General features: G+C 38.8%; 2 protein-coding genes across 2 annotated transcripts; one reads left to right on the plus strand and one right to left on the minus strand.

Moving 5' to 3' along the window:
* Positions 1–16,390: 16,390 nt before the first annotated feature.
* On the minus strand, positions 16,391–17,257 carry LOC138872044 (uncharacterized). Its single transcript, XM_070149995.1, has 2 exons — positions 16,782–17,257; positions 16,391–16,628 (listed from the first exon to the last, which is right to left on the minus strand). Exons 1-2 carry the CDS (start codon positions 17,255–17,257, stop codon positions 16,391–16,393), a joined length of 714 nt encoding a protein of 237 aa, XP_070006096.1.
* A 4,481-nt stretch (positions 17,258–21,738) lies between these two features.
* LOC104220638 (aspartic proteinase A1-like) lies at positions 21,739–25,761 on the plus strand. Its single transcript, XM_009771537.2, has 13 exons — positions 21,739–21,798; positions 22,677–23,004; positions 23,085–23,145; positions 23,261–23,355; positions 23,430–23,545; positions 23,694–23,862; positions 23,950–23,989; positions 24,069–24,133; positions 24,208–24,321; positions 24,411–24,557; positions 24,640–24,756; positions 25,294–25,379; positions 25,468–25,761. The coding sequence occupies exons 2-13, from the start codon at positions 22,678–22,680 to the stop codon at positions 25,550–25,552; spliced, it is 1,422 nt and encodes a 473-aa protein (XP_009769839.1). The 5' UTR covers positions 21,739–21,798; position 22,677; the 3' UTR covers positions 25,553–25,761.
* The last annotated feature ends 827 nt before the right edge of the window (positions 25,762–26,588 follow it).

The following is a 26,588-nucleotide window of genomic DNA, read 5'->3' on the forward strand; positions in this document are numbered from 1 at the left end:
AGTTTCTATGTTTAGATATTATGTCTATAGGAAATAATGCTTATAATCAGTTTCAACACTTAGAAAGTATGCCTATAGGATCTGAAAAGATGAATCTGCCTGTTAAAATCAATCTGTGGTTTATAAACTGTAGTCGTTAATTAACAATTTTAGGATTCTGCTCTAGTACTCACTTAAACAAGCCTGTAGGATAATTAAGAATTCTGGGTCTACAAAAAAACTATGATTTCTTGCTGCTTGAAACACGCCGAGATTTAGAATATTAACAAAAATCAGTAGGCAAACTGATAGATACTGTTGCTCGCTTTAATAAAGCTGTTATGTATTCTATTCATGTTCATCTAGATATCCTGCCTATAGGATCCTAAACTATAAAACTTTATTTGTTTGAATTGCGTGCATTGGTTGGCTATTTGTGGAGGTTAACATGAGCCCCTTTATTTGCTCCTTACATGATAGTCCTATCTGAATTTTGTTTGTCGCTTAGTTTTCTCATTTTTAAGCAACATAGGTGAGTCTAGATCTATCCAAAATAGAAGTCCTAAACACCTCTAGGACTATAGGTAAGGGATGGGTAGTGCACGCATAAGGTACACATTAGAAGCTATTAGAATTCTTAGGTAACAACTAGAAGATAGTAACGGGGTAGTAAAAGAGATGATGATCTGTGCGCTAATGCTACGCGTAACACCCAAATTTGGGGAAAGTTACCAAATCCTGATGCATCTTATGTGCTACATGTTGCATTTATTCAAGTGTAAAAGGGTCATTTGGCGGACCAATGATAACTGAGGGTAAATGAAGAAATAAAAAAAAACAATGAAACAAGAAAGAAGAAAGAAAAAAAAAAGAAAAAAGAGAGGGTGAAGTGTGAAGATAAAGCGAGTGGGGCCTAATTACGTTTTCTGTTACATTTTGTTAAGAGAAAAAAAAAGAGGGCTTGGAAAATTCAAAAGTTTTTTGTACTTTTTCATCATTTTCCAAAAATCAAAAATCAAAAAAGGGGAAAAAGAAAATAAAAAAAGAGTTTACATGTTTCATCATTTTTCAAAAAAAAAAGAGAAAGAAAAAAAATATATTTTCTCTAAATTAGTTGTTATTTTTATTTCTCGCCCATATCCTATCTGCCCGAACTACGCCAGTTTGATTATCACAGGGTGTGAGATACGTAGGCAACCCTCATCGGGTCCAACTTCCCTTTTGCAAAAATAGCCCAAAAGAACAAAAAATTTTACTTTTGTTTGAAAATAATTAGGGTGATGCCTTTTTTTTTAAAAATAGCCGAATGTCCCAAAAAGGGCGCCAGAAGGCTGCTTTTGCAAGAACAACCGCCTATGGTCATTTTTCAAGGTTTTTGCCGGTTAGCCAACACAGCCTTAAAATCTTCGTCTTCGAGGTGCTGAAAGGCCGTATTTGCAAAACCGGATTTTATTTTTAATTTGAAAAGAAAAAGAAAAGTGTCAACTTTGTCCTTGAGTCAAATGAGTCTTGATTTTTTACTTAATCACCCTAATAAATGTGCAGAATGAGCACGAGTCAAAGTTTGCCAATAACAGTTAGGAACAAGATCCCTTTGGAGTTGCATATGTGGTGGGAGGATCTGGGAAAATCGGAGCAAAATAAGGTCAGTCTACATTTGGGAGGTCTCACCGGGTTGTTAAAGATCAGACCTAGGGGAGATATCATAAAGGCTTTGGTTACATTTTGGGACCCGGCCCACAACGTATTTCATTTCTCAGATTTTGAACTCACCCCAACCTTAGAAAAGATAGCAGGTTACATGGAAAGTACTGAAGGGCTAAGGCATAAATATCTGATCGCACCAAGAGCCGTTAACTCTCACAAATTTATGGATTTGCTAAAGATAAGCAAGGGGGTCCCATACTCCTAGTTGGAGGGTGGTTTTTCCACTTTACGTTTTATATACCAGAGGTACGGGCATGTAGGAGGGTTCAACGATCCGGAAAGCGGGGTTTGTAACAAAGAAAACCGAACAAAATGGGATGAGCATAGGCGTTTCGCCTTCATGGTAGCTTTCTTAGGCCTTGTGGTGTTTCCCCGAAAAGACGGGACTATCGATTTACGGGTGGCTGGAGTCGTCAAGGTCCTGATTACCAACGCTGAGAGCACTCCTGCCCCTATGATAGTGTCTGAGATATACCGAGCTCTCACAGCTTGTAAAGCTGGGGCAGATTTCTTCAAGGGATGCAATTTGCTATTATAGATGTGGATGATCGAGCACCTGTGTCATCGCCCTCAGTATATGAGTTACGGATCTACAGAGAAAAGTTGCATTGAAGAGTTTGACACAAGGATTTCAGGGTTCAAGCTGCCAGAAGGGTTTGGAGATTGGGTATCCCGCCTTTGTTCCATCACTGCGGGACAAATAGAATAGACACTGGGTTGGCTTCCTGTTGAAGAAATTGTGTATATGCCCGCCACTGGTCCTTACTTCCTCCTAATGGGTCTGCGAGGTATTCAGCCCTATGCTCCTTACCGGGTGATGAGACAATTGGGAAGGTGTCAGGTGATGCACCCAGATGAAGATCTTAGTGTTTATGCGGTTGAGATCAGTTCCGATGGCCAATTTCATGAAGAAATAGTTCGTTCTATTTGGAACGAATGCCAGTATTTGACGGTGAACACTCGAGTGCGTGACCTATCTAGAGGCGAAGTCTCACCCGCCTATTTTGCCTGGTATAGAAAGAAGAACACTGCAAGACCCGAACCAAAAAGACCAGCCAAAAAGCCTCACATTCAGAAATTCGTTGAGGCGTCACAAGAATAGTGGGCTTGGTTGGCCAAGGAGAATGAGTACAGGGCCACAATCGGAAAGTTGGAAAGACAAGTCAAAGAACTTCGATTCGAGAATATCTTGCAAGCCGCGGCGGACGAAGGTGAAAAGAAAAAGCTAGCCAAAGAAAACGAGGCCCTTCGAGCCCAAATTCAAAAAATAAAAATAGCGGCAGAAAACCCCGCCCGAAGTGCCAAAGATGAAAAACTTATAGATAACCTGAGGCAGAAAGTGGGCGAATACAGTTTTGATCTCAACAAAGTAGAAAATGAACTAGCTAGGGCTCGAAAGCAATTTGCTAAGAATGCGGATGAACGAGCGCGCCTGATTAAGCAATTGAAAGAAAAGTACGATAATGAGGTTGCAAGGTTAAAAAAGAAGGTCATTACCGCGGAGAACAAAATGATCAAACAAGCGAAAGATTTCAAGGGTGAAAGAGAACATTGTTATATAGCATTGGTACAATTAGAATAGATTTGCAGCAACTTCAGGAGCAGAATCATGTGGCCGAGCAAACTTTGGAAGCCAGGGCCCAGCAGATCGGGCATTTGTTGCAAGAAAAAGGTGTCATAAGAGAGAGAATTAGAACCATCGCCGACTACATTGTTGTGAAGTGCCAAGCCTGTGAGGATATGACTCATACCACTTTCTTCGCGGCAGTGATGACATTTGTTAAACAGATAATGAGTGACTTGGATAGACTTCAAAAGGATCTTGCATATAGGCCCGCGGCGAGACCGAATGATGTCCCGCGGCCACCAGGAGCATTAATGTATTCATGATTTTCATCCGAGTCTGTATTTCCTTTTCCGCTAGAGTCTGTCAGTTGTTTTGAGTCTGTATTTTCTTTCTCCTGGAGTCTGTCAGTTGTTTTCGAGTCTGTAGTTTCCTTTGTTGGATTGTGATAGTTTATTTTTGGAGTCTGTATTGCGTCTTTTCATCAGAGTCTGTTAGTTGCTTTTGAATTCTATTAGTTTTGAGTCTTTATAATCAAAACATTTGCTTTTTATGAAAATTAAAAATCCCAAAATATTTTGTTATTTATTTCTCTCGAACTACGCAAAGATCTGATTCATGCGGCCTCATGATACGTAGGCAACCTACATAGGGTTCGATCGAATCATTTTTTTAAAAGAAAAGAAAAAAAAGGAAAAAAGAGAGAGAAAAAGATGGTGAAATTATGGGAGGTGAGAATTGAGAAGGAAGAAAAGAGCGACAATCAGAAAGAAAAGGGGAAAGAAAATGAGCGAGCTAAGAAGTGCGAGGAAAGAAAAGAAAAGAGAAGATTCAAATGGACAGATTGGGATGATGCCAAATGACCTTATGACCCTCGAAGTCATTCTAGAACCACTAATTATTGCTAGGTGCATTGCACGCAATGTGATATTTCTGGTGTTAAATGCCCTAACGCTAACAGGATGACCCCATTTTGTTCCTTTTGATATCTTCATAGAAGAAAGGTAGTTGGTTTGTAGTCCTCGAAGTAGTAACTCCTCTCCACAACATAAAGTCAAAAGGCAATGGCAGACAACAACAAAACTAAGTTGGTTGATACAGGTGCCCAAAAGCAATTGGTTGAACAAGACAATGGGTTGGTTGAAGAGGTGAGGATGTTACGACAACACATGACGGACATGTATCAGGCCTGGATGACTGGGAAGGCACCACCCCCGCCACCACCTAGATTCCTAAATGCTACCCTTACCCAAACACCGGTCACAGTGCCAGATGATCCCCCATACTCTCCAGATCCACCCGCTTATCATGGCTTTCCCAACCACCCTAGTAGCTCCATCACTCATCTTCCAATTACCTTTCCCAAAAATTGCCCTCCGGTCTTATCCACCATCCCCAACAATGAACACCCACTCAAAGCTCATGATGCCCAATATTACCCCTCAGAGGTTGCCCACAAGGTTCCCAACTCATACAAGCAGGGTCCGCGGGATGAGCCTCATGTTGTAAATGAAGAGTTCACAGGAAGAAAAGGGCGAGATGGGATACCCAGGAGGCTGAAAGGCATAGAACAATCCTTAAAGAACAAACAAGGAAGGGGAGACCAGGGTAGGATGGCTTACAAAGAACTGTCTGTGTCCTCTGACGTTTACCTGCCCGCGATATTCAAAGTGCCAAGATTTAACTTGTATGATGGGTGTGGAGATCCGGTAGCTCATTTGAGGGATTATTGCAGTGAAATGAGAAGTGTTGGCGAGAAAGATGATTTGTTGATGGCGTACTTCAGTGAGAGCCTCACCGGGGCAGCTTTGGAATGGCATAATCGTCAAGATGTTGGTAAGTGGCCTACATTGGGTGACATGGCTCAAGATTTTGTTCGATACTTTCAATACAGATCAGGTGTTACCCCAGACCGCTCCTCCCTATCTAAAATGGAAAAGAAGCCAGAGGAAAGCTTTAGGGAGTTTGGGATCAGATGGAGGGAGCAAGCTGCTCGAGTCAATACCCCGATTGGTGAAGAAGAAATGGTTGAGCTTTTCCTTACTTCAGTCATTTGATCCCGGCCTTGGGAAAGCCTTTCAAAGATGTGTTAAAAATAGGGGAGCTAGTGGAAGAGGGAATCAAGTCAGGCAAAATCATGAGTTGTTCGAAAGACATTCAGAACACTCCAGTAAGCTTGGGTGGAAGAAAGAGAAACAAAAAAGATGATCCGATGGGCTTTTCCGATCAACACTTCCAGTCTCGACATCGTCCCCGTAGATATACTTGTGTGCTAGATGATCCTCCCAATGCCACTTCTCTCCATGGAACTCCCAAAATCGTACATCACTTTCCTAGTACCCAACTCCACAAAATGCCTATCCACCCCCATGAGCCTACCGAAAACCTCATAGATCAGGTTTCCGGCCCAATCAAGCAATTAAGAATGAGAGGTTGCTGAAAAAAGAAAAAGCTTTCACCCCTATTGGAGAATCATACGCCAGTTTGTTCCAAAAGTTGAAGCAATTGGACATGTTGAAGCCAATTTATATAAAAATGCCAAATCCTCTGTCAAAGAAGTTTGATTTTTCTCAAAGGTGCGCATATTGCTCAGATGCCCAGGGGCATGACATAGAGAAGTGTTGGAATCTGAAGAAAGCAATTCAGAAGCTTATTGATGCAGGTGACATTGTCGTGCAAAATCCAGATGCAGTAGACACTAACCAAAGTCCATCGCCGGTTCGTAATGAGATGCATATGGTGAGTATGATTTGTTTTGAAAAGGAATTTGAGAATTCTTCTGAGATCCTCGAAGGTCCACACGCTGCAAAATTTTCAGTGCTATTAGAGGTTGATCTTAAGAACGAGCCAGCAAAGGAAACCCAAAAGCAATTTATTAAGAACAATGTGATGGAGGTTTGTGAGGGTCCTAGTAATGTTGATGCGGAATTCAATGGCTAAGATGCCGAGCTTGACAATTGGAAAGATGCTCATTTCTTGGTTAGTCAGGGAGGAGTTTTGGTGGTTTATTTTGTTGTCATTTCGGTTGTCCGGGTTATTTCAGAGTTGTAATCCAGATATTGTCTTGTGATTCAAACCCTTATATCCTTTTATTTTGCCTAGTTTGTTTAGTCATAGTAGCCCGTCTAGTGTTGTCTAGGTTTGTGACCCCAGTTTAGTTTGTTTGTTTTGTTGTTCAAACCCTTTCACCATCTGTCTAATGCAATTTTTTGTTTTATGTAATTTCTAGTCATTTTCATTTAATTCCCTTTTCTTTTATAGTTCTTTTCCTGATTGACTCTAGTGACATGACATGCACACGTAATTCTCAACCTGGTTTTAAAAATCAGTTTAGTCACGAAGCAACGAAAAGGCGAATGTGTGGATATGGTCATCAAGTCTGGCGCAATCAAAAGATGTTACGAATGTTTTCCTTGGTTTATTTAGTTGTGTTGTTTGTACTTGGCATGTTTTGAAGATTGGAATGACGAAGGCATTTTGTTCTACTATCTAAACACCTTATCCTTCGTTACCACTTTGAGCCTTGTTTGTTTTCTTTCATACCCCTCTTTCGGAATCAGTAGCAAAGATCGGAAACACAAGTGTGAAAGATAAGTAAAGGAAAAGGAGAAAAGAAAAGAACGAAAAGGGAGAGAAGAAAGATGAAAATCAAAAAAAAAAAAGAAAAAAGGAAAAAAAAGAGAAAGAAAAGAATGAAAAGAAGAAAAACAACAAAAAGAGAAAAAGAAAGCAAAAAAGAGAAAGAAAAGAAAGAGAAAATAGAAATCACAACAACAAAGTAATTCCTATGTCATGAGCTACGTTCGACCTGATTTCTTTTAAGGATACGTAGGCAGCCTTACGGTTCGGTCTCATCAAAATAAAAATCCAAAAGTTCCCAAGCAAGAAACTGGGGTAGAAGTTATGGTTGTTGTAAGAAATCTGATTCCGAAAGTTGTAATTTTGAACCCATGTGAATTGTTTTGAGCCTTTGATATCCTTTCTTTTTAACCCTATCCAAAAGCCCACGTTACGGTCCAAAGAAAGACCTTCTGATCAGTCTTCGAGAGATGCCAAGTCAAGAAAGGAGAGGTAATTCATATCAGGGGCAACACTCTGGTCCAAGCAGAAAAATAATGAAAATGAGAGAGTCTTATTGGTGAAAACCCTCACGGGAACTGTAGGGCGACGGGAGCTGAGAGAAATCAAAAAATGAGAGAGCCTTATTGGTGAAAACCCTCGCGGGCATCGTAAGGCGACGGTAAGTTGAGAGAAAGAATAGAATGAGAGGGGCTTGATGGTGAAAACCCTTCGGGCACTACAAGTCGAATAAGGATTGTGAATCAGATTAGATAATCAGAGCATTGAAGTCCAATTTCACGGTTCAGAGGTATAACAAGAGTTGAACATCAGACTTGTTTGACAGATTAGGCCACTTAATCAACATGTGCATGTCATGGTCATTAGAGTTGGTATCCACATCTGATAGGTTTTTACTTTGTAGTTCTCTTGTTAGGAACCATCTCTTTCCTTTGTCCTTTACTCTGTTTCTTTTGTCTTGTTTACTTCTTCTTTCTGAGTCCGTTTGGTCAAAATAAGTGACAAATGACTTCAAAATTTGCCACCAGCTTTCCAATTGCACAAAACGGGATCTGACCAGCACATCAAAGTGGCATAAGTCAGAAAAGAACAACAAACGCATTGAGCTGGTAATAATCAACATGCTTTGGGATCCTTGTGAAATACAAAGGCTTGGTGCATATCAATTCATGAACAATGCAACAAGATGGAGGGTGTTAGGTGAACGAATCAAAGGTATTTTCGGTGAAACACAAAGGTTTGGTACATATCAATTCATGGACAATGCAACAGATGGAGGGTGTTAGGTGAATAGATGAAGGGTATTTTCTGTGATAAGATTGACAGAGAAAGTGGTTAACCAATGACAAGCAAGGTCTTCCAAGTGGACATCAAAGTTACCATGGCAAGAGAAGGAGCAATATACCTCAAGGCCAATGCCAGTGGGTTAAGTCAGGAAAGAACATCATGCACATTGAGTGGATGGTAATTGACGTGCTTTGGGATTCATGGGAGACAAAAAGGTTGGTAAATGTCAGTTCATGAGTAATGCAACAGATAGAGGATATTAGGTCTGAACGGAGAAGAGGTATTTTCTGTGATAAGGATGACAGAGAAAGTGATTAGTCAAGGAACAAGCAAGGTCTTCGAGTGGAAATCGGTTATCATGAGAAGTGAAAGAGCAACTGCCCTCAAAGTCAAGGCCACAAACCAACCACCATATTTTTAAACTGACAAGATTTTTCTTTGATTTGAAACAGGGGCAGGAAATCTCGTTTGTTTCGGAGAAACCCACCGCAAGGAAAGGCAAGCACCAGACATGTTTGACCGTAAACTCTCAGGACCCGCCTGGATAATGAGATTTAATTTAAAGTTTTTAGGACCCTCCTGGAAAATGGGATTTAGTTTAAAATTCAAAACAATTATGAGTAGCAAGATCAAACATAAGTGCACCCCAAAGGAACATAAGTAGGCTTCAAAGTTTACATGTTTGAGATAGGATTCAATTAGGAGTTTTCAGGACCCTCCTGAATAACAGGACCTAGCTTTAGGATTTCCATTGGACAACAAGGTTTAGAGTAAGTTCTGTTGTAGGGTAATATAATTTTGCCGTGAAATTGTCACTCTTAAGATAAAACTTGACTTTTGATTTTCAGGACCCTCCTGGATAATGGGACGTAGTTTAAAACTAGCTTGCATAACAAGATTTAATGGAAGTAACACCTTTAGAAGATATAACTTAGATTTAAAATTGTCGTTTAGTTAAGAGTTGTCAGGACCCTCTTGGATAATGGGGAGTAGTTTAAGACCTTCTTAGATAACAAGATTTAGCGAAAGTCATGCCTTTAAAAGATATAACTTAGATTTAAAATTGTCGTTTAGTTAAGAGTTGTCAGGACCCTCTGGATAATGGGACCTAACTTTCAAATTCTTAGTAATATGATTCAGTTTAACACTCACATATGTGCTCAGCTACCAAACTGGGGCATAAAATTTTCTTTGTTTTTGTCTATTTTGTTGAAGTCAGGAGCCCGCCTAGAGAGCAGGGAATACATTTAAAGTCAGCAATCAGGAGCCCGCCTGGAGAGAAAGGAATACATTTCAAGTTCAGCAATCAGGAGCCTGCCTGGAGAGCAGGGAATACATTTCATGTCAGCAGTCAGGAGCCCGCCTAGAGAGCATGGGAATGCATTTTAAGTTCAGCAGTCAGGAGCCCGCATGGAGAGCAGGGAATACATTTCAAGTCAGCAGTCAGGATCCCACTTGAAGAGCAAGGAATATATTTCAAGTTCAGCAATCAGGCGCCCACCTGGAGAGCACGAGAATACTATTCCAGTTCAGCAATCAGGCGTCCACCTGGAGAAAGGGGAAGCATCTCAGATCACAATTCAATTCGGTAACAAGGGGATTTCACCGAGAGTATACAAGTCAACAAGGCAACAAGAACCACAAAGAGCAAGTTTGAAGGGATTTTGTAATGCATAGATCATAGTATAGTCTAGATTCTTTTTATTTTATCATGGTGTAATAAGGGGATGCAGTAAGCAGTAGCAGCAACAACAACAACAGTGAAATCATAGCTTCATGGTAGTCCCAGCTACCAAAACTTCCCGAACTACACTGACCAGATTCCTTTTTAGCCAAGGATATGTAGGCAACCTCGGAAGCAGGGTGCGATCAAATATTTCAAAAATGCTTCCCACGGAGTATTCAAACGGGCAAAAATCGCTCGTAGCTGCTCACTTTATCTTTGCACGAAAACTCTTCGTGTTTCCGGACAAAGAGGGGCAGCTGTGAGCACGTGATTTTTGCCTACATGAAAATAACTCCTAAAAAATAGACAAAAAATAATTGTCATTAATTTCAGGAATTTTTCTTTATTTTGTATTTCATGCATTTTTAATATTTTTAAATCATAGAAAATATATGTATGTCTTGTTTCTTTTAAAATATTTGGCTTGGACCAATTTCTAAAAAAAAAATGGGCCCAATTTCCCTCTTTCTTGCCCAACCCAATGCCATACCCAAATACCCATTACCCTTTAACCTAGTCCCTCACATAAAAGGAGACCTAACACACTAAAGAGAGAGGAGATTTTTCCATATTGAGACCTCTTGACAACAAAAACGGCGCATCTGAGAGTTTTGAGGCTTCTTCTACATTTTCCATCGAGAACCAAAAGAAAACAGAAAACACACATAATGAAAGAAAAGTGCTCCAGCGGCTGCTCCTTCTTCTCCCTTTGACCACACCAAAAATCGCAGCAAACCAGCTATGAAAAATAGTTGAAACGCGGCTGCAAATCAGCATAAAAACGCTCAAGAATAGACCAATTTGACGATTATTCCGTTTCTTCCCTTCAATTTCGAATTTTTGCTTCAAAATGGATTTGAGTTAGTCAGAATTTGAGGTATTCGGGTTTGATATTGGCGAAAGCTTCTTGTGAGATTTTCCTGGGTTAGAGGCGAGTCTGAACTCTGTTGTTGCTTTGCTCCGCTGTTGCTCGTCTCTACTATTGTTGTTCTCGGCACTTTGTCGGGTTTCGTTTTCCTCTGCATTTTGTGCGTTGCTGAAGGTTTTGAATCAATCTTGAAAAGGAAATTCTTAAAGGTTCACTTCAATTCCATTATGTGTATTTAATCCACTGAATATATCGTGTTTTGTGTTTTATTGTTTGTCTAGTTAATGAATAGCTTTGCTTGTTTAAGCTTTCAAATGTATGTTTGGATGGGTTTACTGATTGCTCATGGAATTTTGCTTCAATTATTAATGTTATTGTTCACTGACTTTAAATGATGGATAATGGTTTGTTTGCTTACTTTAGTGATTTGAGTTGACCAAAAATCTGACAATCAATTAATTTAGCATTAATAGCCTTTTTGGGAAGAAACGTAAATCTTTTGATAAAGTTTTGAAGCTTTAAGACATCGATTTGTTGTCCAATATTTGGATCTTTGAATGTTTTCCATATAAAGTAAATTTGGATTAAGCATTAGGTTCCTGGGATTGAATTTTTACTAGTATATTTGGTTGCAGTACAAGTAATCTGCAATTTTTAGATAATTTTCAACTTTGAGAAGAATGCCTTGCTCTCTAGAGCAACTACTTTAGTTTGTTTTGATAGATGGCGCAAGGCACTAGAAATGGACCCCAAAATTTACAATATATGAGGTTCAATTCTGGGATTTTACCACATTTCATTTGATCTACTGGTTTCAAAGTCAACTATTTGACTTACTTAGTAAATTTCTTAACCTATATCTATAACTCTACATTAGAACTTCAAACCGACAAATTTCACACTTAACCCACATTCTTTTATAATCTGTGAACTTCCCCATTCAATCTTAAATTTAGACAAGTAAATAATTCATGAACATCGTAGTTTGCTTTAGGCGCATTAATTATAATTATCACAGTTATTACTAAAACTCGGGTGTGCATTTATGTGACCCTAATCCAAATCCTAACAATGTTATATAAAATGTGTCACGGGTTGCGGGTGCATTTATGTGACGCAGTTCAAAACATATTTTATGTGACGTTGAATTATTCTTAAAATTAATTAAAGGCGGTTAAAAGTCAGAATTTGCACATAGGTTTAAAACTTGTACTAAAATCAGATAATTGAGCCGATTTTAACAGTTGAGCGACCGTGCTAGAACCACGGAACTCGGGAATGCCTAACACCTTCTCCCGGGTTAACAGAATTCCTTACCCGGATTTCTGTGTTCGCGGACTGTTAAACAGAGTCAATCTTTTCCTCGATTCGGGATTAGAACCGGTGACTTAAGACACCATAAATCTCCCAAGTGGCGACTCTGAATCTTTTAATAATAAATTCCGTTTCGATTGTCACTTTAAGTTGGAAAAAACTCCCATATACACCCTTCTCGGGGTGTAGGTAAAAAGGAGGTGCGATATATGTGATATAGGTAAAGAAAAGAAACGAATGGGGTCGTTCCTTAGCACTAGTATCATTTTAAGTGGGCTATGTTCCAGTTGTTCTGTAGTTACTCACCATTCAGTACTTCGAGTTTGTACGATCCTTTGCTGGTGATCTCGATAATTCGATATGGACCTTCCCAATTCGGTTCCAGATTCCCTTCATTCAGGTTCCAGGTATTTACTGTCACATTTCTCAATACCAAGTCCTTGACATTAAAATGTAGGAGGTTGTCGTTTCGATTGTAATACTTCTCTACTTATTGTTTTTGGGTGGACAACTGGACGAGGGTAGCCTCGTGCCTCTCGTCTAACAGTTGCAGACTCATACTCATGGCCTCATCGTTTGACTCTTCGGTCGCATACCGGAACCTGAGAGTCGATTCTCCTTCTTTGATCGGTATTAGAGCTTCAGCACCATTGACCAACGGGAGCAAGGTGGCCCCAATACTAGATTTTGAGGTCATACGGCATGCCCATAGGACTTCGAGCAAGATTTCATTCCATTTTCCTTTGGGGTCGGTCAACCTCTTTTTGAGGTTTTGGAGTATGGTTTTATTCATGGACTCCGCATGTCCGTTCCCACTAGGGTGATAGGGTGTTGATTGGATCCTTTTGATCTTGTTGTCCTCGAAAAACTTGCTCACTTTACGCCGACAAACTGCTTCCCATTGTCGCACACGATCTCGGCCAACATTCCGAACCGACGTATTATGTGGTCCTAAATGAAATTAATAACTTCCTACTCCCTGACTTTCTCAAATGCTTGGGCTTCCACCCATTTAGAAAAATAGTTAGTTATAAATAATATGAATTGGGCCTTGCCGGGTGCCCATGGCGGGGGCCAACGATGTCCATTTCCCATTTCATGAATGGCTAGGGTGACAAGACTGAATTCAGTAGCTTCCATGATGATGAATCATCGGACATCCATCGTATTTTTGCACAAACTCCTTTACGTCCTATTCCATGTCGATCCAGTAGTAATTGGTTCTGATTACCTTTCGAACCAACGATTCGGCACCCGAATGATTTCTGCAGGTGCCTTCGTGAACTTCCCTCAAAACATACTCGGTATCTCCTAGTCCTAGACATATGGCAAGTGGACCATCAAATGTTCTCTTGAATAGGGTACCATCTTCGGACAAGCTGAACCAGGTTGCCTTCGTATGTAGAGCTCTCGATTCTTTAGAGTCTGAGGGAAGTTTTTCGGTCTTCAGGTAATCTATATATTTGTTTCTCCAGTCCCAGGTTAAGCTTGTCGAGTTTATCTCGGCGTGGCCTTCTTCCATTACCGATTTCATGAGTTGTACGACCGTTCTCGAGTTAAATTCATCGTCGTCCACCGATAACACTAAGTTAGCAAGAGCATCTGCCTCGCTGTTTTGGTTCCGAGGTACATGTTGCAAAGTTCATTCCTTGAATCGATGTAATGTCACATGAAGCTTATCTCAGTACCTTCGCATCTATTCCCCTTTGACTTCGAATGTTCCATTAAATTTGTTCACCACAAAGAGGGAATCACACTTAGCTTCGATCACCTCGGCCCCCAAGCTTTTAGCCAATTCAAGACCTGCAATCATGGCCTCATATTCGGCCTCGGTGTTAGTCAATTTACAGTTCTAATAGATTGTCTAACTACACTACCTATCGGTGACTTCAACACGATGCCAAGTCCGTACCCCTTTGCGTTCGAGGCTTCGTCCGTAAAGAGGGTCTAAATTCCTGAGGAAGTCCCCAAAATCCAATAACAATTCCCTTTCGACTTCGGGTATTAGGGCCAGCGTAAAGTCGGCCACGAAGTCTGCCAAAATTAGAAATTTGATGGCGGTCCGAGGTCGATATTCGATATTGTACCTGTTGATATCCACGACCAATTTGTCCAATCGTACTGAGAGCTCGGGTTTATGTATTATGTTCCTTAATGGGTAAGTAGTAACAACACATACGAGATGGCATTGAAAATACTGTTTTAGCTTCCTATAGGCGTTTAGCAAAGCGAGCACCAATTTTTCTAGGTGAGGATACCTGGTTTCGGCCTCGCCTAGAGTTCTGCTAACATAATAGATGGTAAATTGCCTACCCTCCTCTTCCTGGACCAGAACTCCACTTACTGCTACCTCGCATACTGCTAAGTACAGGTATAACTGTTCGTCTGCCTTCGGAGTATGAAGCAAAGATGGGCTTGAGAGGTACTGCTTGAGTTCCTCCAAGGCTTATTGGCACTCCGAGGTCCAGGAGAAGTTATTCTTCTTCTTCAACAGTGAGAAGAACCGATGGCTCTTGTCGAAGGACCTTGAGATGAATCGACGCAGGGCGGCTATGCACCCGGTTAACCTTTGAACGGACTTGACATTGTCCATAACGGTAATGTCTTCGATGGCCTTGATCTTATCGAGGTTAATCTCGATTCCCCGGTTGGACCCGACCTCGAATGCGCATTTCTCTAGGTTCAACTTCATATTTCTTCAATATGTTGAAGGTTTCTTGCAAGTGTTTCAAATGGTCCTCTACTCGCAGGGACTTAACTAACATATTGTCAATGTAAACCTCCATTGATTTTCCTATCTGTTCTTCGAACATCCGATTTACTAGGCGTTGGTAAGTGGCACCTACATTTTTTAGTCCGAATGGCATTACGTTATAGCAGTAGGTGCCGTACTTAGTGATGAAGGACATCTTTTCCTGATTGCCGGAGTCCATCCGAATTTTGTTGTACCCGGAATAGACATCGAGAAAATTGAGGATCTCGTGGCCGATTGTCGCATCGATCATGCGATCGATGTTGGGACATGCCTTATTCAAGTTTTTATAGTCTACACACATTCTTAATGTATTCGCTTTTTTAGGGACTACTACTACGTTTTCTAGCCAGTCTAGGTACTTAACCTCCCGAATGGACCCTATTTTAAGGAGTTTAGGTACCTCGTCTTTGATGAATGATGCTTGACTTCGGACTAGCGCCTCCTTTTCTGCTTGACCAGGTGGAACTTCGGGTCCAAGCTCAGCTTGTGGGTAGTTGTTTCCGACGGGATCCCTGTCATATCAAGGTGGTACCAAGCGAAACAATCTATGTTAGCTATAAGGAATTTGATGAGTTTTTTCCTGAGCTCGGGACTTAATCTCGTGCCCAAGTATACCTTATGATCGTACAGATCCTCGATCATATGACTTGCTCCAGTTTTTCAACTATTGATTTGGTGGTGTCAGAATCATCGGGGATTATAAAAGATCTGGGGACTCCATAGTCGTCGTCTTCATCCGTCCCCTACTTTCCTGGTTCGACCGAGGTCGGTGTCGGTGATTGCTATTTGGTTTTCCCCTCGGTGACTGAACTCAAACCCTTTGATTTTGAAAGTATGGATATCGGGATTACCTCGTCGACCGCAAACATCTCCTTTGTGGTCGATTGTTCTCCATAAAGCATTTTAATTCCTCCTGGCGTTAGAATTTCAACGCCTAATGTAGTGTCGAGGGCACTACCCTCATGTTGTGAATCCACGGTCTCCCAAACAGAGCATTGTATCCCATATCCCCTTTAATCACGTAGAATTTTGTTTCCTGAATGGTTCTAGCGGTGTTCACCAGCAAGTTTATTTCCTCTTTAGTGGCCTCACATGCCAGGTTGAAACCATTCAGAACTCACACTGCATGCACAATTTGGTCTTGTAGTCCTAGCTGCTCTACGACCCTCGAGCAGATGATATTGGCTGAGCTACCTGGATCAATTAACACAAACTTAACTCTGGATTTATTTATGAGTACAAATATTACCAGTGTGTCATTGTGTGGTTTCATGATGCCTTCAACATCCTCATCATTGAAGGATACGGTTCCCTCTGGCACGTAATCTCAAGTTCATTTTTCCCTTGTAATGGACACTTTGGTAAGCTTTAACATTGGTCCCTGGGAACATTGACCCCACTGATGATCATGTTAATGATGTGCTGAGGTTCCTCCTATTCTATTTGCTTGTTGGAGTCTCTATTTCTGAAATGATTTTTGGCTCGGTCGCTCAGGAACTCTCGGAGGTGTTTATTGTTAAATAACCGGGCTACTTCCTCTCTCAACTGTCGGCAATCTTTAGTCCTGTGGCAGTGAGTGTCATGATACTTACATATTAGGTTGGGGTCTCTTTAGGCAGGGTCAGACTGTAAAGGTTGTAAAGGTCGAGGCCACTTGGTGTCTTTGAGGCGTCCGATGGCAGCTAAGATGGCAGCAACGTTGACATTGAAGTTGTACTCTGATAACCTTGGTGCTTTCTTAGACCCGATGGGCCTGTCAAAACTGCCTTTGCTCATAAGTCCTTGGTTATTTTGACCTTGATCGTTTCTCCTTTCACTTCTAACAGGGTTTCGTTCAGATCCACTACCCCTATGATCACGGTTATACGCTTGATACCAATCTCTATTTGACCTTGTTTCGCGATTAATGTCTCTTTTGGACCGGTCATTAGCTCGGGCTGGATAAATGAACCCGGAAGGGGCCCTAAGTTGATCATCTTCGATCCTAATTTTTTATTGATACCAGTTATGTACATCGACCCAAGTAACGACCAGATATTCTATCAGATTTTTCTTCAACTGCTGCGAAGCTAATGAGCTTCGAGTATTGAGCCCTTGGGTGAAGGCCTGAACAACCCAATCGCCTGCCACTGGCGGCAGATCCATCTGATCCATTTGAAACCTTGACACGAACTCCCTAAGCATCTCGTTATCTCTTTGCTTTACCTTGAAAAGGTCCGACTTCCTGGTCTCGACCTTGATGGCTCCGGCATGTTCTTTTACAAAAGCATCTACAAGCATAGCAAACGAGTCAATAGAATTGGGGGGTAAGTTGTGATACCATATAATAGCTCCTTTTGACCGGGTTTCTCCGAACTTTTTCAGCAGTACAGATTCAATCTCATCATCTTCCAAGTTGTTCCCCTTGATGGTGCACGTGTAGAAGGTCACATGTTCATTTAGGTCAGTTGTTCCGTTATACTTGGGAATTTCGGGCATGCGGAACTTTTTTGGGATCGACTTCGGAGCTGCACTTGGAGGGAAAGGTTTTTGAACAAACTTTTTGGAATCTAGGCCTTTCAGTATCGGTGGTGCTCCCAGGATTTGATCGACCCTGGAGTTGTAGGTCTCCACCTTTTTGTCGTTGACCTTGATTTTCTTTTCTCTCGTTTCTACCCGTTTTTGTCAATTCCTCGAGCATATTTAGTATCTCCAGGTTGGTTCGAATGCAGCTTCATTTGTCCTATCCGTGGCTGATTCATTTCTATGAGTGTTTCCCCGGGATGGCTCAGGCTCAACTTTGCTGAGGGCGTGGCTTTGGTTTTGTAATTGGGCTATCGCTGCCTGTTGAGCCTGTAGCATTTCGAAGATCACCCGCAAGTTGATCCCATCTCCTTCATCGTCACGTGTATTTTGGGCTACTGTTCGAATTCCACGCTAATGCTATTCTCAGGGTCGGTAGGCAAATTTGCGTTAATGGCCACATGTGAGTTGGTGTCGATCGTGTCCGTGGCCGAAATTCCATTGGGATCGGCAGGGGGCACCTTGTTACCGGGAACCATGTTATTGTTCTCGTCATGGTGGCCAGACTCAACATCCATGTTTAGAGGGGCAGATTGAGAGTTCGACATTTTAAATTCTGACCTGAAATAAAAAACACTTCAAAGAACAAGTGTAAAGTAGGGTGTGTTATAGAAATTTGTATCAAATCACCACTATTATTCTTAGCCCCGCGGTGGGCGCCAAACTGTTTACCCTCAAAATTGGATAACAATTAAATTTGTAAGTAGTTTTAAGAATATGCGGAATAATTCGATACAAACGATAAACAACGTTAGATTAAGTAAATAAAGATGTATTAATCTCAAACCACGTGATGAAGATGGTTATAGCCTCAATGTAATATGTCCACCCCGATTTGGGCTTACATAGATCAACACTAAATAACCAGAACAAGAATGAAAAATAATAATATATTGCTTTGAAATGTGTGTTACCGTGAGTTATCAGACCCCCATTTATATAGTAGAGGAATCCTACTCTAGGTACAATTACATAAAAGGTAAAAAATCTTCTGTTTAACTGATTGCCGGTTCTTTATCGATACGTACCGAGATTCACGCCATGATATCCAGTCGGTCGCGGATATTACGGTCTTTTGAGGGTCGTGCTTGATTGCCTGACAATCTTCTTCGAAGTCTTTCGGGGTTTAGATCGACCACAGATCATGATCCTGATATTCTCGAGGGTGGGTGTCATGCCCCCTGACTCTGACTCGATGAGACCCTTACTTTGATTCCGGTCCTTCGTCATAGTGATTTGAGCTCGATTTATTCTATCAGAGACCGGGGTGTACCGTGAGCCCGGTTTTATCCGTATACAATTATAAAGTCTAACTTGGAATGATAGGAAAATTTATGTTGGCATTAAAAATTTCAATGTAAATGGTGTTCTTTGTCTATTTTCTTTTTGTGAATTCACAGCTAAAGATCATGAAATATTAATGTAACAATTAAAAGTTCCATCTTTAATACAAAGAAATATAGGAGGACTGAATGGGGGAGGCTACGTTTGTAATGAATGGGAGACAAAAAGTCAAGAATTTTTTGGATCAACTTTTGTGGCTTTATTATCCCCTTTCCTCAGAATTCATTCACTCCCATTAGTTTTGCAATGATATTTCTAGATGAACAACTTTCAGTAATACATCCAATATCATAGCATGGAAAATAAGATATACTATAATACTATACCAATTGCCATGTACATTTCGGAAGTATGGTAATGAAAAAGAAAGAAAATTTAATGCTTATGCTTGATGTTTTTCGGACTTATAGTGTTTCCTTCTTCTTCTTTTTTTTTTTCGATAAAAATAATATTATGGTGAGATCTCGTGAATTCAAAGTTATTTTTTCTGTCTTTGTCTTTACTTTTCTTTTTCCTCTTTTGCGAACCATTCTTAGCTTATGTCTTTTGTTTCTTTTCACTTGATACCAATATTTGATGTATTAATGTTCTATACATAACATCTTCGTCCTTATTTCTTTTACTTTTGTGATATATTTAAATTGTTGATTTATCTGTTACGCTTAATTTTAGTTGCGTCACCGTGCCAAGATCACAGATAAGCATGATCATGTTAAACACCATATATTTTTACTCATATATCGAATTTCCAATAAAGATGCGAAGATTTCTGTAAATTAGGGTCTTGCTTTATTGAGTTGGCTAAACATGATTAACAAACTTGTATTTTTTTTTTCTTATTGATACTCAATAATATGAAGTACAAGCGCAATGAACGTACCTAATAACTAGTTATAATAAACGAGAATAACTGTATAAATAGAAAAATACCATATAAAATGAAATAAAATGCATATCTTGTTTATCATTTAATGGGGAATCATTTCAATCGGATTTTATCAACCAAATCTTTCGCTAATTGGTGCAGTCCATGTGTGAGGAGTAGAGAGAAAATTAAAATTTCAAGCTTAATAGCATCAATTCTTTCAACTAATATATATATATATATATATATATATATATATATATATATATATATATATATATATTCTGTCAAGCTTAACTAGAAGCTTCGGATTAAAGGACTGAAAAATAAAATTTGATAGGAAACAAGTTTCGGATTAAAGGACTGAAAAATAAAATTTGATAGGAAACGCTTCTCATTTTAATTGGACCTCAATTTGGGTACCAAATATCAGCTAGAAAATTAAATAAATAAAAAAACTTTCAACCAATCAAAACGATTACTACGGATCTCAGAATTAATTATTTCGGTAAATAAGTTATTTCGGGATTAATTATTTTGGGATTGTCATCCCATTCTTCTATAGGGATAAAAATAACACTATAATCCGGGAATAACTAATCCAAAAACTGTTGCAACTTTATCTCAATCAAACATGAGATAAACTCATCTCAAATTTAATTTTAGAATTAATTGTCCCTTATCCCTCGTACCAAACAAGTCGTTACAAGTTAGAACCTCCATGCACCTCCAAAATCCATATACCTTTTAGGATTCCTTTAAGCTTATCAAAAACAAAAATAAAAATGTTAAATATGCGCATGAGTGTGACGGGCGAAATTTCTCGAACCCCAAATCCAAAAATTAGGAAACACGTATGCTGCCAATAGATGTAGCTTCCTTACGAGGATGATAAACAAAATTGGGTTAATTGGGAATGCCTTTGTCTTCTTTTCCTTTTTTTTTTCCTGGTTAAAATATTAAAGTTTGTAAAACTATTTTAAATATACCAAAAGGTTAATCAGAATTATAGTGCATTAGCTTCCGTTTAGATCATGAATTGCTGATGTTTTTTCGAGTTTGATTTTTTTGGCAATGCTGCAATTAGGGGTGTTCAAACCGAACCGGAAACCGCATCAAACCAAAAAACAAAATCAAACTGATTAAAATACCCGACTAGGTTTGATTTGACTTAATTTGGTATTGAGTAAAAAATTCCGAACCAAATTTATATATATATATATATAAGATTTTATATTGAATTTTCTTTAAAAAAATATTGTAATATTTGGGATCCTATCATGTGTTAACCTTGAAAGCGTACATGAACAAAAAATTATTGTTAGACGACTAAGAAAATAACTATCATGTGTTACTAAAAAAATTCTCTCATTAGAATATTTTAATAGATCATATGTTTGTCAATTTTTTCAATATTTACTATACATATATTCACTTATCAATACTATATATATAACTTTAACAAAGTCAGATTAGAACAATATTCATGTAACCAAAAAACCTCGAAAACCCAAAAGATCCGACAAAACCGAAACAATCCAAACCGATATAGTTGGTTTGGTTTGGTTTTGATAAAAACCGAACTAACCCGGTCCATGTACACCCCTAGCTGCAACTATAACTTCAATGAATTTGTATGCCAACATTCTATATTTGTTAAATTTTTAATTCTAACTCCCAATGAAATCAAACAAGAAATGAAAGCAAGAATCTTTATGCAATGTTGCTATTTATAGCACCAAAGGATGTCTTGCAGCGGATGGGGCTGTTCTTTCCTTAACCAGAGGTCTCGAGTTCGAGCCCTGGATATGAAAAAATTCTTGGTAGGGAGCGCTTTTCCCCGAATGGGACCCTACGCGGCGCGAATCCCGATATAGTCGGGCTCCAATGCGGGTACCGATACCGGGTGGGAAACCAAAAAAAATGTTGCTCTTTATGCTCTACAGTTAATGTACCTATGACCACCTTAGCTAAATGGATAGATGGTAAGAAAAAATAACCTCCCGCTCACTTCAGAAAGTGCAATCTGTACTTTTTTTTCCCTTGTGCTTAATTATATCATGTAGTTCAATCGAAACTACAAGGAGGTTTCCTCAAAATTTGGACTCATTCACTGCCTACGATGACTTGCTGAGTTTTTGCCCTTCTTGGCCACATATAAAATACCGTTTTGTGGCATTTTGGGACTGCCATCTCTTTGCCTTTTATGGGTTTTGCATGAACCTTGGAGTTTGTCACTTTAAGTCAGGTACTATCTGCTTGCTATTATTTGGATAGTTGCCTAGTTTATGTATATAGCCTTTTTCATTTTCTTAGTTTTTGTTTACGTTCTTTATGCATTCATATTTAAAATCTTAAAAAGATTGTTTGAAATGGTTAAATACTATAGTAAATTACGTATGATTAGTTTTAGAAGTTAGAGTTGAGATTAATGTTCAATTATTGTTACTGCCAGAGGCGAAGGTACATAGCCCTAAGGCTGGTCAACTGACCACCTATATATATAGGTAAAATATTAGATTTTAATGATATATAGTAACATATATTGAATACTCTTTATTGAGGGATGAAATTCCTGACATGGCCACTGGTTACTACACTTGTATTAGGTCCAGGCGTCCGGCATTTGTTAAAAGTCCTCTTGTTCTGGTTAGAGATTGGTAGTATGTCCTTGTAGAGATAATTGTGTGATTAAGATAATAACCCTTATTTAGTATTGGAAAGAAATACTAGAGTAAAATGGATTCATATAGCCATACTCCAACTAACATATAGTTGATTGATAGATTGATTCATAGTATTAAAACTAAAGTAACTGGTAAAGTTACTGCCGTGTGACCAGGAGGTCACGGATTCGAGCCGTGGAAACAGCCTCTTGCAGAAAATGCAGGGTAAGGTTGCGTACAATAGACCCTTGTGGTCCGGCCCTTCCCAGAACCTCGCGCATAGCGGGATCTTAGTGCACCGGGCTGCTCTCTCTCTCTCTCTCTATATATATATATTAAAACTTAAAGTAAGATTTTAACAGTAAACAAGCATTTTGAAGGCAATACTATATTTTTATCTTTTTCCTAATTGTTCTTGCAGCTCTGGTTTGTTTTTGAATTTGTTTCTCTGTGTGAACAGAATGGAGATCAAAATCCTTCTTGCATCACTTGTAATATGGTATATAACCTGCATCAACGTATATGCTGATGATATGGTTAGGATTGAGCTAAAAAGGCAATCGTTGGACCTTTCTAGCATAAGCGATGCAAGAATCTACGCTAAAGATCTCAGGGGTCGCAATAGAAATTTGGCTGCTCCGAATGACCAGATAGTTTACCTCAAAAATTATCATGATGTTCAGTACTTCGCGGAGATTGGTATTGGTTCACCGCCCCAACGCTTCATTGTTGTGTTTGATACTGGAAGTTCCAATCTTTGGGTCCCTTCTTCCAGATGTTTCTTCTCGGTTAGTCTTTGTCAAGTTGTGGATTAACAATTTTCACTACATGAAACTAACTAACTTTTGAATGGATTTATCCAATGCAGATTGCATGTTATCTTCGTTCCAGGTACAAATCAAGACTATCAAATACGTATACAAAAATTGGTAGTTACCCAATGGACCTCCAAACCTTTATTTTGGTTAGAGCATTGTTGATATTTAAGCGTAGAATAGCTTAATCGAAATACTTATCACTTCTATACATGGGCTTTTATGATAGGAAAGTCTAGCAAAATCCCTTTTGGCACTGGTTCAGTTCATGGATTCTTCAGCCAAGACAATGTGAAAGTTGGAGGTGCTGTCTTAAAGCAGCAGGTGCCGGTCTTTGCAGCTGAAATTGTAGATATATATGTTTTCAAGTTACATGTTGAAAAAAATTTATTAAACAGGTTTTCACTGAGGTAACACGGGAGGGATACTTGACATTGTTGCGTGCACGATTTGATGGAGTACTAGGACTTGGATTTGATCAGAGCACGACATCAAGGAATGTCACACCAGTATGGTAAATTATTATCTCTTCATATTATAATAACTTTTGACATAGTAATTTATGCTTTCTGACATAGTTTTAATGAGCCTGTTCTCTCATTCATTTCTTACCTGTGTCATTGAAATTGAAATCCACATTCTTTTGTGTGAGTTAATTTCAGGTATAACATGTTGCTTCAGCATATGGTTACCAAGTCAATCTTCTCATTCTGGCTAAATCGAGATCCTACGTCTAAGATAGCGGGTGAAATTATCTTTGGAGGCATGGATTGGACTCACTTCAGGGGTCAGCATACATACGTACCAGTCGCTCAAAATGGTTATTGGGAGGTAACCTGCGCCTCCGTTTAATGGAACTTTATTTGTATTGTTTACTTGGTAACCTGAAAAAACTGAGTTTTTTTTCAAAAATTCCAGATTGAGATAGGGGATCTTTTTATAGGAAGCAATTCAACAGGTAATATCTTCATATACATAAGTGATTTACTATATAAAAACAATGCATTTCTAGTGTAATTCTGCTCTTTCCCTTTCAGGCCTTTGTAAGGATGGATGTCCAGCTATTGTGGATACAGGGACATCATTTATCGCTGGTCCAACTGTCTGTATTTAAACCATTGTTGATTTTAATTCTTTTTTGCAAGATCAATTTCTTCTCAGCCATCTCCATTTCAGACTATTTTAACTCAAATAAATCATGCCATTGGAGCGGAAGGAATTATTAGTTTGGAATGCAAAAAAGTTGTCTCGAGTTATGGGGATTCGATCTGGGAACGCTTGATAGCAGGGGTAGCTGTTTTTTAACTTCTAATTGTTGTGTGCGGGTATTTTAGGTGTTCTCTTATTTAGATGTCATCCTTTTGTTTGACTGCATGCAGTTACAACCGGAGAACGTATGCAACAGAATTGGACTCTGTACAAATAATGGGTCGTTATGTTCTTCTTGTGAGATGATAGTGTTCTGGATACAAGTAGAGATCAGAAAAGAGAGATCAAAAGAAAAAGCGTTTCAATATGCCAATCAGGTATTCATGTCACAGTTGTGTCTTTTTGTTTTTCGAGTTCTCATTAGTTACTTACTACTAATACATGTAATTTGTGCTGAAGCTGTGTGAGAAGCTTCCGAATCCCGGGGGAAAATCATTTATCAACTGTGATGTCTTTGCCCTGCCACATATAACATTTACCATTGGAGACAAATCTTTTCCCCTTTCTCCAGATCAGGTTTGTTGTTATCTGATACTATTCCTCCATTATCAATATGTGTTAAAGGTAGCAACTGGTGCTAGAATTACATCTGTTCTTATCGGAGATGACATAATATCGGAGAAAAGTTCTTATCTTCCCATTAAAATTTATGTTGCTGGCAGAGGCAGATGCATCATATTAGTACCGGGTTCAGTCAAATCTAATAAATAGTAGTACTGAAGCAATAACTTCAAAATACAATGAGTTCAATACTAAAAATCTTAAAGATTGAACCCATAAAATTCAAATCCTGGATTCGCCACTGATTGCTGGGATCCCGCAAAAATCTCATTGCACTTTTTGGAGGATCCAACATGAGTGCGGTTAGCATTTTTGGAGGATCGGAGCAATGTAGATTAAAATTGCTTCGACAACTTGAACTGGTTTTCCAGTAAGGTACATTGGAAAAGCCGTTAGCGTCTTGTTTTTAGGCCGTATATTAGTAACATATTATAGTTTTAAATAGCAGTGCTTTCTCTTCTTCCACTTACTATCTTCCTTTCTGTGTAATAGTATGTTATCAGAGTTGATGACAGCCAAGGTGTCCACTGTATTAGTGGATTTACAACTTTAAACGCGCATCCGCGACGTCCCCTCTGGTAAGACTATTTTCACTGCCATAAGTTATAATATATTATATATTCATGAAGATCCAGTTGTATGATATATTCAACTCTACTTTTGCAGGGTTCTTGGAGATGCATTCTTGAGAGCATATCACACAGTTTTCGACTTTGGCAGTTCACAAATTGGATTTGCAGAAAGTGCTTAGAGCGGTCGGTTTCGAGGATTATGACTTAGAATTGTTAAAAAGGCCATTGTGTACTGTTATTACTTTGTTTGGTTTTGCAGCTTGAATTTACTTTCTAGGTAGACCAATAAAACTATTCTATGTTTGTACCCTTTGTTCAATGTCCTTCATGCTGATGAATACTGGATACTAAGAAATGGTTTTGGGAATAATACCTTAGATATAAGGGAGTTGTAGTTATTCCATATATATATATATATAAAACTAGTTTTAGAGTACGTAACGTGAATTCTACGTCTATCAATAAGAAAGTTATAAAATATAGAATAAGAATGGATTAAACTATATATGTATAATAGCAATTGATATCGAGATAGATGCAACATTCATTTAAATGAAAAAGTCAATATTACTACGATATGCAATAGTTAAATTTAAATTAACTGGCTGCATGCAAAGACGAAAACTTCAAATAAGTTCGTTATATAGTATTTGTAACTATAGATATTTCATTTATAAATAATAATAATATGTTATGTTGTTATATTAGACCTACTATCTCTTTATAGATAATGTTTCTTGGGGTGTATATTCTTTTTGTTGTCGTCAGACGTTGATTGTGTTGTTATAACCAATAAACCCTTAGTCATGAAACTGATATACTCTTTGAAAGTGTAACATATAATTTTCCATTCGGAGAAAATATGCTATGGCCATATGCATTATTTATTGCAATAAGGACAATATCAACTGCTTGTTTCTTTCTACCCTTATTTGCTTTGTTGGCAAGTCATTGTTGCAGCATCCTCCATTGCAATAAATTTTTCAAAACTCTCGGTTGATTAATTAAGATGGACTAAAGACCGACACAATATTAGAAACCCATTAAATAGTTAAAGAATAACTACATATTCAAATTAATCAAGCTTCTATCATAACAGAAAAAATCTTTTGTGATCATTATTCTTTAATGAAATATAAACTTGTTCATCAGTCTGCAATTCATGCGATTTGAAACATAAAAGAATAAAATAATATTAAAAACTCATTGAACATA

The sequence above is a fragment of the Nicotiana sylvestris genome, chromosome 1 (assembly GCF_000393655.2).
Source record: "Nicotiana sylvestris chromosome 1, ASM39365v2, whole genome shotgun sequence".
NCBI lineage: Eukaryota > Viridiplantae > Streptophyta > Magnoliopsida > Solanales > Solanaceae > Nicotiana > Nicotiana sylvestris.